Genomic DNA, 15244 nt, shown 5'->3' with positions numbered 1-15244 from the left:
GTGGCTCCAAAAGCCACTCAAATAAATGAATGGCAGTAGTGATCTCTCGGTCTTCTTGTTTTTTTTTGGTTGACATTTAATTAAAACATATATATATATATATATCCTTTTGATATTATTGGTTGACATTTTACTGCTACATTATTTATAAGAAATATATTTATGAAAGTATATATTTTCCATAGTGATTTTGTATTCATCCTTTTAATCTTAAGTTTACAAGTCTCTCTGTCCTTTTTCTTTTCTTTATAATTTTATAAATAAAATTTATATTTTTTATTTTTTTATATATTAATATCCCTTTTAAAAATATCTTTTAAATATGGTGTTCTTAAAATTATTGTGGGGTTGGTGACAGGGTGTGTCACATTCCACAGTTCAAGACAGCAAGTCCTCCAATCATATTGCGTCGGTATCAGATCGACAAGAATGCGCCACCGAATGGAATATGATGGATTCTTCTTGCATCGATTGAATTGAATCCTGAAAGAGATCCAATTAGACGTGTGGCTCGATCAAACGAACCCTATGTTGGGGGATTGGATCAAGATCGGATAGGATTGGGTCGACCGTGATCGAATCGATCGTGTCCGGTTCGTTTCGAACTCGAACCGGCACATTTAGTGGTACTTGGCCCACAATGTCTTTAGTGGACCACATGATGACAGCTTAAGGCCCAAGAAATCTATAGAAGTGGCAATAAATGATCATAGGGCTGATAGCGGGTCGGATTTTTTTGTGTAGCCGTATCTATTTGACCCGCTTAAGATGAGTAGGGTGTCCACTAATAAGTTTGGGCTAAGTAAGCATTTCAAATCGAGTTTTGGATAATGATATGGGAAATATAATGAATAATTCACAGGTGCCCAATTTTATTTTTTCCATAATATTACACTAATCGGAGTAAAGTCGAATATATGACCTAATAATTATGCAATAATCCATCAAAATAAAAATAATTATAATTTTTTGACATCTATACTGAGTTGCCTAAGTTGACTTTAGAAATGAGTTCAAGTTTTGGTGTTGTAAAATTCACATGCTCATTGCCATGGTTTGTGATTTGCAAGAAAAGAGAGTTTTAAGGGCTAGAGGTGATTATTTCGGTTGATGTGGTTACCCAAAGATATTACAAAAAGTTGAGGATTTTGTGGAATTCATGCTTGCTTGCTAGGGTGTCTTATTTCTTGAAAGAGGTAATGCCAAAGGCTGGTAAATCTTCTTATTTTTAGACATTAAATATTAAGATTGGAAATGCTATTATTCTGCTTAGTTTTCTTTATTACTTCAAATTGCCTGAGATCATCAGACTTCCAAAAAAATTGTCAGAATGGAGTATTTTGAGCCAATTATAGATTGTGTAATGTAAAATAAGATATATTAAATTTTTGTATGAAATTTAGGTGATCTTATGGTCACAATATAATAGATTTATCGTACCGTAATATATGATCTAGTATAGGTGATACGTATCGATTTGATTAGGGATCGATACGGACAGTACATACTGATTTTTCGATACATTTCATCATATCATATATCAGTACTTCGATACAGTTTGATATGTATCATACGATGATCAATCAATACACCAATATAAAATAATAAGATGAACTATATATACTTTCCTGCTATGAACTGAGCATCAATATATCTCCTTTTTATCGTAGTATTAAATCCAAATTTCTTACAAGTAGTCTACCAATGCCCAAAAAAATATATAAATTCTGATTGGACATTCCACACTTGGATCATCACTAAAACTCCTGTTAAATTATGCTCTGGATAGCATCACATTCAAACAAGTATCATGTGTGATATTGCAGGTTACCTGAGCTTGGATATAACTCTTCTATTATCTAAATCTTACATCTCATCATCCAGTATTTCAATTGTAAAGATCACTTTCAACTTCCAAAAACAAAATTGATCATGAAAGATATCTACTTGGAGTAGGTGGATACATGCAAGAGTCAAATTGATTAAGAATCATTAAATTTTGAACTCAGATTAATTCCTGTAAGCTGTGGAGACTGAGTCAGACTTCCCAAGGAGAAGTCTTCTTTGCTCTTGCATTCTTCTTCAATGAGGTTATATAGAATACACCCAATCAACTTCTGACTTTTAGGTGTCATGTTCTATATTGAAGTCTCTGGTTCAATCTTCGTAAGAACTTGGAAGTGCTTCTTCTTCCTAGAAAGTAGTGTTCTTAGTAAGTAAAAGCCATTTAAGAGCTTTGATTTCTATTAATCTCTTTCAACTTTTAGGTACCACTTTTTTTTTTCTGTTGGTTTTCTGTTGGTTTAGCTACAAGTCTTACATTAATGGGTGCTTCATGCTCATGTACTAGAACTTCACACTGTCTCTATAGATTGAGATGGAAAGGTAGATTCTTCAAAGGTCATCAGACCCTAGCAACTATGTAATCTTGGTGGACATGCACATCATTGGAAGTGGCAGCACATCTTCAAGGCAAAAGAGTCTTATCGGGTTGTGTTATGCAAGTGAAAGGAAATCTTTGGCAACTTGTGGTGACTCTAATGGCAGATTCAGAAGAGGCAATGCCAATTTGAAGAGTTTTGGATGGTTGTGATCTGTGTGCTGTCTGATTGGATCTTTTAACAAGCCTTGGTGACTATGATAGCACATTCTGACAAAGCAAATTGTTGAACATAACCATCTTTGAGTCTTCATACATGAATGAGCTTCTTGAGTTTTAAGTCTCCTAAACCAATCAGGAAGACTTTATGATTGCCAAAGCAAATTGTTGTACATGTCCATCTTTGAGTCTTCATACATGAAGAAACTAATTGAGTTTTAGTCTTAAGGAAGTTCCTGGTTTAGACTTCAACAATGGTTGATGACAATTGTTGTACATAACCATCTTTGAGTCTTCATACATGAATAAGTCAGTCAAGTTTTAGTCTAGTTCCTACTTTAAGAAGTCTCAATCAATTAGGAAGACTTTTAAAGCAAATATCTTTGAGATTTAAAGTTCTTAGTTTACGACACCTCGACTAGTTAGGAATACCTAAACAAGGCTCAATGACTATGATAGCACATCAATAAAGCAAATTATTGCACATAACCATCATAGAGTATTCAATCATAAAGGGACTAATTTAGTATTAAAGATGTTCTTCATTTCTGACACCTCAACAAGCAAGGAAGAATTCTGAATTCAATCTCCATTGTTTTCGCAACTATATCTTACCTTCTTTACCATCTCAAGAATATTTCAGATAAGAGATCTGATTGTGGAGCAAATCAAATCTTTCATAATAACAGATAAACTAGTTTGGTTGCAGGAAGGGCAGTGGATCTTCCAATCAATGCATGCACATGTAAGAAAGACCTGAAAGACAATGAAGGTTTGTGAAACTTGCTTACAGAACAACTTGTATTACTGGCAGCCGACATGAAAAATCTTTTTTGTTTGCTTTAATTTTCTTTTCATTCCAATGTTTTGTTTGCTTCAATATTGGAATGGTGGTGGCAAATGACAAACACAATGTAGCTATTAACTGCAACTTGCAAGTGATTATTGTGCCAGTGGCTGCAACATGAGAGATCTCTACTCAATACTATCATTAATTTAAAAGAGTAAGGTTTGTAGCAACTCCATGAGATCCTGTAAGATCTTTCCACTTTAAGCCATTATGCCGACAACACAACTATGATGAAGCTGTCCTCATGCCTCATCTCTGTGTAATGAGTTTTGGATCTTTTCTTCTATGATTGGACATTGATAGCAGTGATTTCCACTACATATGCTTGTCTTCAGAGATTGTGGATTTCTCCTCTTACTCCACCATGTTATGTTTCTGGCTTGAACTAGTTGATACATGGGCAAAATTATACATGATGGAGGCCTAGAAAACAGAAATTTTCTGAGTGGTGTGGCCATTAGGATGCTTTTTTCTACTAAACTTTTGTTATGATGTAAAGTTGTTTCAAACTTCAGGTTGGGGCAATGAAATCCTTCTATGGCATTTAGTTATCTCCCCAGACACACACTTCATGATCAAATTTCTTTTGTTTAGGCAATGACTGAAATGCCAACATATCCTGAATTCTGCAGATGTTGTGATCAAAGCTATCTGTAATGGTTTTTGTCCTCTCAACTGCAAAGCTCAATCTAGGACTCAAAAAGAGTCTCAGATTGTGTCATTTTGAGGCACAATTCAGCTGTAGATAAAAAGTTGATGCATTTAGTTTTGTCTGCATTTATGTAAAACACAATTCCTCCACTCAATAGCAAATCCTATTATAGTACTTGAGTGGGCCACTTAAAAGACCACAACAGCTACTACACCTGCCACCTCTCATGCTTAACATCCATGGCTGGATTACTGCATCTTTTTAGCATCTAATCATCCATAGGAGTAATCTAAACAAATGAAGAACAGGGTAAGGATTCCACACATGATGTTCTGATAAGGAGTACTGTCATTGATGTTTGAATAGGGAAGTGATGCTTGGCAAGAGGTCTGTTCTACCAGATGACATGACTTGAGTGCTGATTTTTTTATAGGTGAACTTTCTAAAGCAATAAGGGTGAAACAAAACAAAATTATTGGTCATATATTCTCTGCATGCTCCTCCTTGGAAGAACAATTAAGGGTTCAAGCACTTGGGCACTGCCTCCACAGATATAAGGATACTCTTTTAGCTTCAATACCTTCTTCTTTTTCTGCCTATGGATCTCATTGGATGACAGTGGTAAACAAGGAAAGTTCATTTGATTAAGTTAGGGGGATTGGACATTATGTGAATGATTTATATGGATCAGGCATTTTTGATGTGTATATAAGATATATCAGATGAATTACAGCTAGTCCCAATTAGCTTAATGAAAAGAAAGTAGATGTTTTATTGCATATAATGTTGTCAATGGTAAATACTAAAAGACATTTCTTCTACATCTAATGAAGCACAAGACTGAAACATTACTTTTAGAGCTTGAAGAAGTAAACCAAATTTAATCATGTGTGGAAGAAAAATCTTGAAGATCCAATCTTATCATGGAATTTGATAGTGATCATATGTAGAAGAAATGATAATTGTAGGGAGAATATTTGAATTGAGTGAGAATTTGTTTTTGTGAAAGAGTTTTTTCTAAGAAAGTTAATGAGAGCTTTATGTATCTCCTCTCATTGCTCTGTTCCTCTCTCTATCTCTTCTATTTATAGAAGGGAGACGACGGGGGAAAACGGATGAGGGATGGAGAAGGCGGGGACGCGGAAGTTCGCGGTGCTACTCTGCGCCGACGAGTCCGAGCACGTGAAGCAGGCCTACGGAGGGTACCTGAAGGTGTTCATGGGGCTGCTGGGGGAGGAAGACGAGACGTGGCACGTCTACCGCGCCATGCATGGCGAGCTGCCGTGCATGGCGGACGTGCACACGTACGACGGGTTCGTCATCACCGGCAGCTGCAGCGACGCCCACGGCGACGACCGGTGGATCAACGACCTCGTCTCCTTCCTCAGGTCACTCGACTCCATGAAGAAGAAGGTCCTCGGTGTCTGCTTCGGTCACCAGGTACACTCTTCTTCTTCTTCATTCTGCTCTCTTCTTCGTCAAAGGGAATCAACTTTGGTATAGTTATCCTAGTTTGCACCCTAAACGAACAGAGATTTGTAGGTTTGGGTTTCTGCATTCCAAATCTTTTTCTACTTCTTTTGTTAAAGACCAATGTTTTATAGATCAGAGTATCTTAAAACTGATATGCATTTGATTAAGTGAATGAAGAAGAAGGGATTACAATGCATGAACAGCATATGTTGTGTCCGTCAAATCACTTGGTCTCAGTTGGTAAACATGCTTCGTTATCACTTCTTTCACAGAGATGAAGAGAGGTCCATGTGATCATCATATTCTGATCACAATCCTCTGTCGAATGCAGCTTGAGTGCAATTAGTGTCGGCAGAGGACCTTTTCTTACGTGGTTGACCTCTTCGCAACCTCATTAGTGGACTCCATTAAGTGGGTTATAGGAAGAAACTTCCCCTCCGCTTAAAGCTTCCTGGTACTTGCAAATTGATATGTTTGTTCTCTTCCTCCTTAAATAGAGATCACAGTTTTATTATACTTTCGACACCCAACTTTGATGTGATTGGGCAATAAGAGTTATAGAGAGAGAGAGAGAGAGAGAGAGAGAGAGAGAGAGTTGCATTAGATTATATCATCATGAATAAGATTTATTATAAATTTAATTATAATTATTAATCAATAAAAAATTACTAATCCTAAGATTCTTTAGGAGATATGGGAGGTGCTCTCCTAATTAATTATCATAGATCTCCTGATTTCATCTATAAATAGATAGGATCTTCTAGCAAATCAATACACATATGATAACATGATATTATAAATCTATTTTCGTCTCTCTTAAATCCAATTTCATCATTCATAGAGATCGTTTAAAGAATAAAAAGAAAAGATAGAGAATCCTTTTCATCTTATAGATCTTTAATATTATTGCTTATTGATAGAATTACGGAGTATGTTCTTGGATTAGAAAAGATTTCTAAATGGTATCGAAAGATAGGCACATCCAATCTTTAATTCATGGATATTTGATTTTATATTTTGGTATTATATTTATTTTGCACCATAACATGATTATAATTTTATGCTTATATTTGGGGTATCAGAAACATGTTGTTTTATTTTGTAATCAAATATCTTAACTTTAAATCTATTTGTCTTATTGTCTTTCATTTGTGAAAGATAATTTGATATATTTTGCTTATACAGTTAGTCCTAATCATCTACTTAAGAGTGATGAAGATTTCCTAGTACATTCGATTGGTATTATGGACTATTGTCAATGATGTCATAGGAAGTCATATTATAGAATCTCAATCGCTAGTATTGATTCATACTGGTTTTAGTGATGGTCGAGGGTAATAATCTTGTGACATTGGTGTTACAACGAGAGTTGCTACTACTATTGTTAGCGATAGGGGGGCGAGGTGTTATTACATGTTATGTGTTGTTGTGATACTGTTAAGCATAGCATCAAGTGTAGGCTACTACTATGTGCAATGACTATGTGGAAGGTAGTGTAGGCAATCGATGATAATGCTAAAGACATTGTATAACAAGTTGCTATAGTAAAAGAAGACGTTGTTATAATATCACGATTGAGCAATTAAAAACCCTATGGTGGGCAACGACTACGATGGGTTAAGAGCTACAGGTTATAGGTGATAATATAAAACAACCTAAAGGATTCGTAAAAAAGAAAAAAAAAAGGTTGGGTTTACAAACTTAAGAAATTTATTTATGATCTTAAAAAAATATCAGAGAATGATATATTAAGTTTTATGATATCATTATTTCCTTTATATTTTAAAAATAAAATTGATTAGTGTATATATCTAAAGATCAATATGCGTAAATTATTGTAATCAATGTGTTCTTCAGTTATCCTTAGACAGTGATGTCTACTTGGGCAGATTTTGAGCAGGGCTTTGGGCGGGAAGACCGGCAGAGCCATGAAGGGATGGGATATCGGAGTGACCTCCATCAACCTCTCTCCCTCCGCTAACAAGCTGCTCTCTTCTCTCCACATCCCCTCGCATCTCCCTATCATCGAGTGCCATCGAGACGAAGTCTGTGAAGAAGAAGCACGATCCATCCTGCAAGCAGTGTCCTCCTTCCATGCTGACGATGATCTGCTTGCCGCGCAGGTGTGGCAGCCGCCGCCTTATGCAGAGGTGATAGCCTGCTCGGAGAAGACCGGGGTCGAGATGTTCAGATACGGAGACCACATGATGGGCATCCAAGGCCACCCTGAGTACAACAAGGACATCCTCCGCCACCTCCTCGATCGCCTCCTCCAGCGTAATCTCATTCAGGTCAGAGTCTCACAGCCATCAAAATGAGATCTGAAACCAAGCTCTCCAAAAGACAGCACTTCTGATTCCATGTATATTGTGTTGAAAGCTAATGGATTTGTAGCCTTTGCAGGCTTGTCAAGCTGAGACAGCAAAGGCAAGCTTAGAAGCACAAGAACCAGACCGAGAGGCTTGGAAGAGGCTCTGCAGAGGCTTTCTCACGGGGCAGCTTTCATGGTAGCTAAAGGCTCTCTTGGATTGGACATGGAACTGCAGATCTAATCTCAACTGAGCTCCACAGGAGTGTGGGGTGCTCACCCTTTTCAATCTCCTGTATTGGATGTAACCTCTATTTGATGAAACAATTCATAGTAATGCATGGGTTGATGGCATTGCTACTACTGTGTCAATCATTCATCTCATAGTTACCTCATCTCAAATTTACATAAACAAAACAAAATTTTCCCTTTTTTTAGAACAAACAAACATATCAGGGACACTACACAGAGCTGTTGAACAGTTTGGTGATAATTCCAACTTTGATCAAGGTATAAACCTTTAATGAACATAATTATCATCACATCATGATGTTTCTATTTCAAATGCTTCTTCATTTTCTACTGCTAGCAGCTGTTCGGGTCCGATGATGATTGATATCATAAGTATACAGTCTTCTTTCCATAAAGGATTTTGAATATTATTATGAATATCTTACATTTGATGTCCAGATATCACATGTATTTCACAAAGGAAATCTTGTTTATTATCTTTCAAAAATAAGTAGTCTACAAACCCGCGATGAGATGGATTAATGGATGGTCAAATATTTCCTCGAGTTGATATATAGTGCATAATAGATGTGAATTAACTGTAGCCAGACTGTTTAATTATTATCACGAACTATACAATGTCCTAACAAAAGAAATGGTAGTCTCATCAATCGAGCTACGCATTGTAGCTAGCTCCTGTTATTCATCAGAAATTTGAACTCTGCTTCATGTAATCTACCTTAGTAAGCATCAAATTTCGCTGCATATTATTTGACTGATGAGACGAGATCACCTAATTGACAGAATTGGTGAGAGTGAAGCAAGCAGCTGCGCTCTTCAGCTCGTTTTGAGAGACATGCTCCATCGTCGACTGCATCGTGTCCTTCAACGAAGACTCCGAGCTGATCAATAGAATCATCAGTAAGAAAACCAATCATATGATATCGATCGAGGCAATGAATCAGTTGTGTTCGATCGACCTTGATTCGTAAGCTCCGTCCTCGTCAATGGTATCGAAGTAAGGCGCAATATCATCGTAGTCGTGCTCGATTACACCTGCAAACGGAGCATGTAATCCTGCAGCTGTGACTGCGACGATCGAGTTGCCGGTGCTGTCATTGTTAGCATGTGAATTATGAGCCCAGAAGGGCCCGACGGTATTGATATCGCTGTTGTCAGCGCGGCTGCAGCTCTCGACGATGGAAATGCCGTTGTCGAAGAGTAGGCAGTTGGCAGCGGTGCCGGTGATGGGGGAAGAGCCCGACGACAAGGGGGACGCGAGCTGGAGGGACTGGTGGTGGTGATGGCGGTAGAGCGCGAGCTGAGCGGTGGCGGTGTCGAGCTCCAGCTGCAGGTGCTGGATCTGCAGGTGGAGGGTGCAGATGACGCCGAGGCAGCCGTGGACGGGGTCGCGGTCGCGGATGTTGGCCTCGTAGATGATGGACTTCATGGCCTCGGCCTTCTGCGGCGGGTCGAGCCTGTTGATGATCTTGAGGATGTTGCTGACGCCGAAGAGGCGGTGGCAGTTCTGGAACTGTTTGGGCTGGTCGGCGGGGAAGTAGGCGGCCAGCGGGCAGTCGGCGGGGCATCGGCGGCGCTGGTACTTGCAAGCGGCGCAAGCATTGTTCGTGCCGCCCTTCACCGTCATCTCCTCCTCTTCCTCCTACTGCTGCTGCCGCCGCTGCCGCTGCCGCTGCCGCCGCCGCCGCAGGTGGTAGTGTTTGAATGGGGAGAGTCGTAGGAGGAGAACGTTGGAAGACGCATGCACGAAGAGAAAGAGAGAGATGGGGTGGTTGCGGATATGGCGCCGGTGATGGACGCACGTGTACAGGGACGGAGCGCGTGAGAGATTTGAAGGTGGACGAAGTCGCAGGGGAATCATCAATGTTGTTTTCTATTGACTTTTTTTTATCCAAAATTTACTGTTTTTTTTTTCTTTTTCTTTTCCCTTTTTTCCCCCTTTTGATGGTGATTTAACGTTACATTTTATTTTTGTCCATTTTTAATGAGTTTATTGTTCATTTTTTTCTTTTTCATGTACAATTTGATGTTGTTAATCACTGAAGAAAACAATTTTCTCTTTTTCTTTTCTTTTTTTTTGTAATATCTCTGCTTCATTTTGGTTATGTTTTATGTAGCATTTTCATGTGCTTATTTATTAGAAGCAAATTTAATAGTAATTTCCGATCAAGTTCTTGTGTACACTTCAACATTATAAACATTTATGTAGATAAAACTATGTAGAATAGGTTTCCAATCTATAATTCAAAATCATCAAAATACAAGCTAATTATAGATTATCCTTGTAATTAGTTATATTTATATCTCTATATCTATATTTTTAAAAGTTATATTAATATCCTTATATTTTGACATTCCTATATAAAATTAAAAAGATAATTTTATAGAGTTAAAAATAAATTTATAAAATTTATTAAAGACATAAGGTTAAATATTTCACTTTCATAAGTATAAATATCTCAATATAACTTTTGAAAGAATATACATCGACATAATAATGATAACTAATTATAAAAAAAATTATAATATAATAATATTTAATAAAATATGATGAAAAACAAAGATAATTAAACAAGTCAATAAGTAGGAGTAAGGAATTACATAATAAAAAAATAAAAATAAAAGAGACAAAGCTTACTATTTATAATATTTATAATATTTTATTATTTAAATTTTTTTCTTTCTCTTACCTCTTATTTCATCTTATTTTCTATCACCCGTCATCATCAATTCATAGTGATAGTACATAATTATGGAAGAAGAGGTAGAAAAGAACAATAAGAAGATAAATTCATAAGAATAATTTAGAAATATTAACAAAATTTAGTAGTAGATTAAAGAGCTATTATCTGTTCAATTACACACTCTCTTTAAAATCTAAAAATTGTTTTAGGTTATATACTTAGGGGAAACAAATGTATCTAAGATGGCTTTTAATGAAATATGTGAAAATAATAAGGGCTTTATAAAGAAAGAGCATATTTGGCAAGTTTTTATTTTTACCCTCAAAAGACCAAAAATAGTGGACTACTCCATGATTAGATGGATAAAGTCGTCATGCATACCATTGCTCCCCTTACAAGAAACGACAAGGAAGAGGAGGCACCTTTCGCCTCTTCTACCTTGGTGGAGATCGCGGTCTCCTCCACTTCCTCCTCGTCTTGATTCGACCGATCTGGGGTTAGGGTTTCTTTAGGGGTCGTGGAGATGGGACAGCAGTCGTTGATCTACAGCTTCGTCGCGCGGGGAACGGTGGTTCTGGCGGAGTTCACGGAGTTCTCGGGTAACTTCAACAGCATCGCTGCTCAGTGCCTGCAGAAGCTCCCCGCTAGCAACAACAAGTTCACCTACAACTGCGACGGCCACACCTTCAATTACCTCGTCGAGGACGGTTACAGTGAGTGCTCTGCTTCCAGATCAGGAGTATTGAGGGGTTTCGTGCTGGATTAGATTTGTTGACGTCGTGCTCATTTTTCGCGTTCGATTGATGGGTTTGGTCTGGACGGTTGTTGTTCTGATTGATTTGAGGGCGAATATGGGGTCTTTCGTTAGGCTAGGGTTTGATTCTCGGTTGATTTTGTTGATGGATCGTGATGTTCCTGGAGCAGTTAGGTGGATTGTTCTCGTTTGAAGGATGGGTTTCTTGTAAGTTCTGGTTGCGATCGATATGGGGTGATAGCTTTGAGTGGAAAGAGCGAATAGAGTGGGAGATGATTGTTCCTCTACAGATCTGATATGTTGGCTTGAGTTAGGATGTTCTTTTGCTACATGTTCTATCGGCATCAATAAGTTCAATTCAACATGTGATAGTCATTTGTCTTTCTTTTTCTTCCTTTGTTGAGATTCCTAAGTACACAGAAGCATCAGTGAAGAAGAAATCAGTGGAGACTTAGAAAATTCAGTAGAAATTTGGACGATTAAGAGAAGATGGACTCGATTGCATTCCTCATGTTTATCTGAAAGTAGAAATGTGTTTCTTATAGCTCTTTATACCATGTTGAAGCATCTAATTTGGTATCATTCTGCTTCAAAAACTTATTCTTGACCTCTAGTTATGTATAATTTTCATGTTTCTCGTTATGATGTGTTAATTGAGTAATAATAATATTAAATAGACAGCCTGTATGTTTATTTAGTAAGCATGATATAAAGGTTGTATTGATGTTTGCATTTGCTCATGTTTGAACCATGCATAAATATTCTCATCTGCCATTGAAGGTGGAAATTTTCTCCTTTTCCTAGTTGCAAGTCAAAAGGACCTTTGCGCTTCTGTGTTACTCTTGCCAGTAATAGTGAGCCCTCCGGTAATGTTAACATCAGGCTGAGATATTCTTTGCCAACTTAAGTTTTGATGATTCACAAATTTATCCTCTATCACCTGTTACGTTCTTTAGATAAATTATAATAGTTTCTTTGGTGGACTCTCATATCTTTTTATTCCATCCTTATCAGATTCATCGGATATAGGTTAGGCATTCAAGAATGATGCTGTTTTGGCCGTTAGAAACAGTTGCATATTGTTTGTTAGACGTTATGTTCTATACTACTGGGATTGTGGAGGGTTGGTGTATATTTCCTGTTCGTGGAGGTTCTGGAAACAAGGACCAATATGTTGTGTGAGAAATAATAGCATATCCAGGTATGGTTTATTGTTAAAATTATTGGATTTATTATTATGGAGGCATGGACACTGGACACCTTTGTGGGAATTGATGATTTGAGGTTTAAAATCTAGGGTAAACTCCTATTTGTTTGCCCCTTGCGCATTCTGTTACAGGCATTATGATTATTTTCCTGGTAAATATAATGTTAGATTATAAAACTAGACCATGTAGGTTTCTGTTTATGCGCATTCTGTTTATCTTTTTCCACACCTAATACTTTAGAATCTTAAAAGATCTATCCTGGAGCTTAACGAAAGTCAATTTTTCCAGCATATTGTGTTGTTGCTGTCGAGTCAGTTGGCAGGCAAATTCCCATTGCCTTTCTAGAGAGGGTGAAGGAGGATTTTAACAAAAGATATGGAGGAGGAAAAGCTGCAACTGCTGCAGCCAACAGCCTCACCCGCGAGTTCGGGTACTCTTTTTATGATGACTCAATTGTTCAATCAATTCGTATAATCTTCTATAAGCAAACATAACAGGGAAGCTTTTACTAACATATCAGGTCCAAGCTTAAAGAGCACATGCAGTACTGTGTTGACCACCCTGAAGAGATAAGCAAGCTTGCCAAGGTGAAAGCTCAGGTTTCTGAAGTCAAAGGAGTTATGATGGAGAACATTGAGAAGGTGCTTAGCCATTTCCATCTATATATAAATAAATTTCATGATAGAGATCTCGTTTTTTTCACAGCTGATGGATGTTCTTGATGCTGTTTCCTTGATCGATCTTTCTTGATTTGCTAGGTTCTTGATCGCGGGGAGAAAATTGAGTTGCTTGTCGACAAGACAGAAAACCTTCGCTCACAGGTATAGAAGTCATATCTATACACACTGCCTTCTCAAAGTCATAGTAAACTTGCTGTATTAGTACAGTGGAGAGCTATGCTTTTCATGCGTCTTCATGTACTATCTGTTAGCTTCCTCTGCCGGGGATTCAGTTCTCATGGATTTCCGATGTGTGGTATCACAGGCACAAGATTTCAGACAGCATGGAACACAGATGAGGAGGAAGATGTGGCTTCAGAACATGAAGGTTAAGCTAATCGTCTTGGGAATCATTATTGCACTAGTACTTATTATCGTTTTGTCTGTGTGCCATGGCTTCAAATGCTAATATTGATCGATAAGGGGGGCTGTCACAATTACCCCTTCCCCAGCAGCACTAGTGCTATATGTAGTGGTATATAGTTTGCTACTTCCATAAACATTGGTGATTTGTGGTTTAGCATTCCAAGTTGCAAATCAGTATTTTGGGTTTGGCTTAGCAGGTTTTGTGTAATGCATGTATAGCCTGAACGCAGTTCTTTGTTGCTAAATAATGAATTGGCAGATGTGTTGTCATTTGTGGCTATCAGAGTACAATGTTGTTCTGCAAGAACTTAATGCTTTGTAAGTCTTGCTGCTTTAGATTCACTTTAGCGACTCGCAAATCTATACAATTTCGTTTTTAGCATTGTTGGATTTTCTTGCATGATTTGTATAAATCATAAAACAAATATTTGGATGAATTCTTAGAAGCTTCTATTTTTGGATTTTTTTTATTTAGAAAGTGTCCTCATTCTCAGATTTTTTTTTTCCTTTATTTTTTAATTAAAATATTTTTATAAGTTATGATGTTTTGGTTTCAATAATATTAGGAAAACTATAATACAATACATGTATAAATTTTGTAAAAAAAATGTTTATAGTTTTTATATTGTGTCATAATGTTTTTAACAATATCAAAAAAATGTAATGCAGTACACATATAGATTTTGTAAAAATATTATATTTATGATTTTTTTTACATTGCATTATATTGTTTTCAACAATATCAGAAAAACACTATAATGCAGTACATATACAAATTTCATTAAAATATCATGTCTATAGTTTTTATACTGTGTTACAATGTTCTTAGCAATATCACTATAATATAATACAAAAATATTATGTTATAATATTTATTATTATTATTATTGTAAACAACATAATGCAGTGTAAACACAGTATCGAGACTCATTTTATGGATCGATCCATAGAAAAAATAAGGAACATGTTTATTCTATAGATTGATCTATAGAAAAAGGAAGAAAAGAAAAAGATAAGGAGATGAGAATATTCCAAGTATTAGATTAAAAGAGATCCTTTTGGTCCCAAATATTTCTATCAGATTAGCAATTCTCTTCTCTACAATCAATATAATTATGCCATCTCATATGGGATTCATCAAATGTATTCATTGTATAGCAGGATCTGAGTCTCATACAGTGTTAAAGGGAAAAGAAATTTGAAGGAATGTGTGAGAGGGAGAATCCAATCCAGTAAAGGATTCCTCCTCTATTTTGATAACAACAAATTTGAAAGAAATATACAAGAATTTAAAGAAAAAAAAAAAGAGTCCTATTTGATTGAAGACCTACGAACAACTTGTGCACTTTCGAACAGCATCACCCACATCAACGTGTTGG

At 36.8% G+C, this 15244-nt stretch overlaps 3 protein-coding genes across 3 annotated transcripts; 2 read left to right on the top strand and 1 right to left on the bottom strand.

Moving 5' to 3' along the window:
• Positions 1-5223: 5223 nt before the first annotated feature.
• Positions 5224-8196, top strand: LOC103999020 (gamma-glutamyl peptidase 5-like). Its single transcript, XM_009420646.3, has 4 exons — positions 5224-5541; positions 7464-7619; positions 7698-7865; positions 7978-8196. Exons 1-4 carry the CDS (start codon positions 5224-5226, stop codon positions 8083-8085), a joined length of 750 nt encoding a protein of 249 aa, XP_009418921.1. The 3' UTR covers positions 8086-8196.
• A 710-nt stretch (positions 8197-8906) lies between these two features.
• On the bottom strand, positions 8907-9883 carry LOC135622086 (protein ASYMMETRIC LEAVES 2-like). The gene is made up of 2 exons (XM_065123726.1): positions 9094-9883; positions 8907-9015 (listed from the first exon to the last, which is right to left on the bottom strand). Exons 1-2 carry the CDS (start codon positions 9759-9761, stop codon positions 8907-8909), a joined length of 777 nt encoding a protein of 258 aa, XP_064979798.1. The 5' UTR covers positions 9762-9883.
• A 1329-nt stretch (positions 9884-11212) lies between these two features.
• LOC103998930 (vesicle-associated membrane protein 721) lies at positions 11213-14148 on the top strand. Its single transcript, XM_009420558.3, has 5 exons — positions 11213-11531; positions 13069-13210; positions 13301-13421; positions 13539-13601; positions 13765-14148. Exons 1-5 carry the CDS (start codon positions 11342-11344, stop codon positions 13906-13908), a joined length of 660 nt encoding a protein of 219 aa, XP_009418833.1. The 5' UTR covers positions 11213-11341; the 3' UTR covers positions 13909-14148.
• The last annotated feature ends 1096 nt before the right edge of the window (positions 14149-15244 follow it).

Source organism: Musa acuminata, chromosome BXJ2-9 (assembly GCF_036884655.1).
Source record: "Musa acuminata AAA Group cultivar baxijiao chromosome BXJ2-9, Cavendish_Baxijiao_AAA, whole genome shotgun sequence".
NCBI lineage: Eukaryota > Viridiplantae > Streptophyta > Magnoliopsida > Zingiberales > Musaceae > Musa > Musa acuminata.
The sequence above is the reverse complement of the archived record's forward strand: the minus strand, read 5'-3'. Positions and strand labels throughout refer to the sequence as shown.

Bases quoted from the DNA above. Each gene is read 5' to 3' on its own strand.
- LOC103999020 (XM_009420646.3), top strand. From the start codon at position 5,224: ATGGAGAAGGCGGGGACGCGGAAGTTCGCGGTGCTACTCTGCGCCGAC. The intron at 7,620-7,697 runs GTCTGTGAAGAA...CTTGCCGCGCAG, and splicing joins TCGAGTGCCATCGAGACGAA to GTGTGGCAGCCGCCGCCTTA. The intron at 7,866-7,977 runs GTCAGAGTCTCA...TAGCCTTTGCAG, and splicing joins TCCAGCGTAATCTCATTCAG to GCTTGTCAAGCTGAGACAGC.
- LOC135622086 (XM_065123726.1), bottom strand. From the start codon at position 9,761: ATGACGGTGAAGGGCGGCACGAACAATGCTTGCGCCGCTTGCAAGTAC. The intron at 9,016-9,093 runs GTCGATCGAACA...TCTATTGATCAG, and splicing joins GACGGAGCTTACGAATCAAG to CTCGGAGTCTTCGTTGAAGG.
- LOC103998930 (XM_009420558.3), top strand. From the start codon at position 11,342: ATGGGACAGCAGTCGTTGATCTACAGCTTCGTCGCGCGGGGAACGGTG. The intron at 13,422-13,538 runs GTGCTTAGCCAT...TTGATTTGCTAG, and splicing joins TGATGGAGAACATTGAGAAG to GTTCTTGATCGCGGGGAGAA. The intron at 13,602-13,764 runs GTATAGAAGTCA...GTGGTATCACAG, and splicing joins CAGAAAACCTTCGCTCACAG to GCACAAGATTTCAGACAGCA.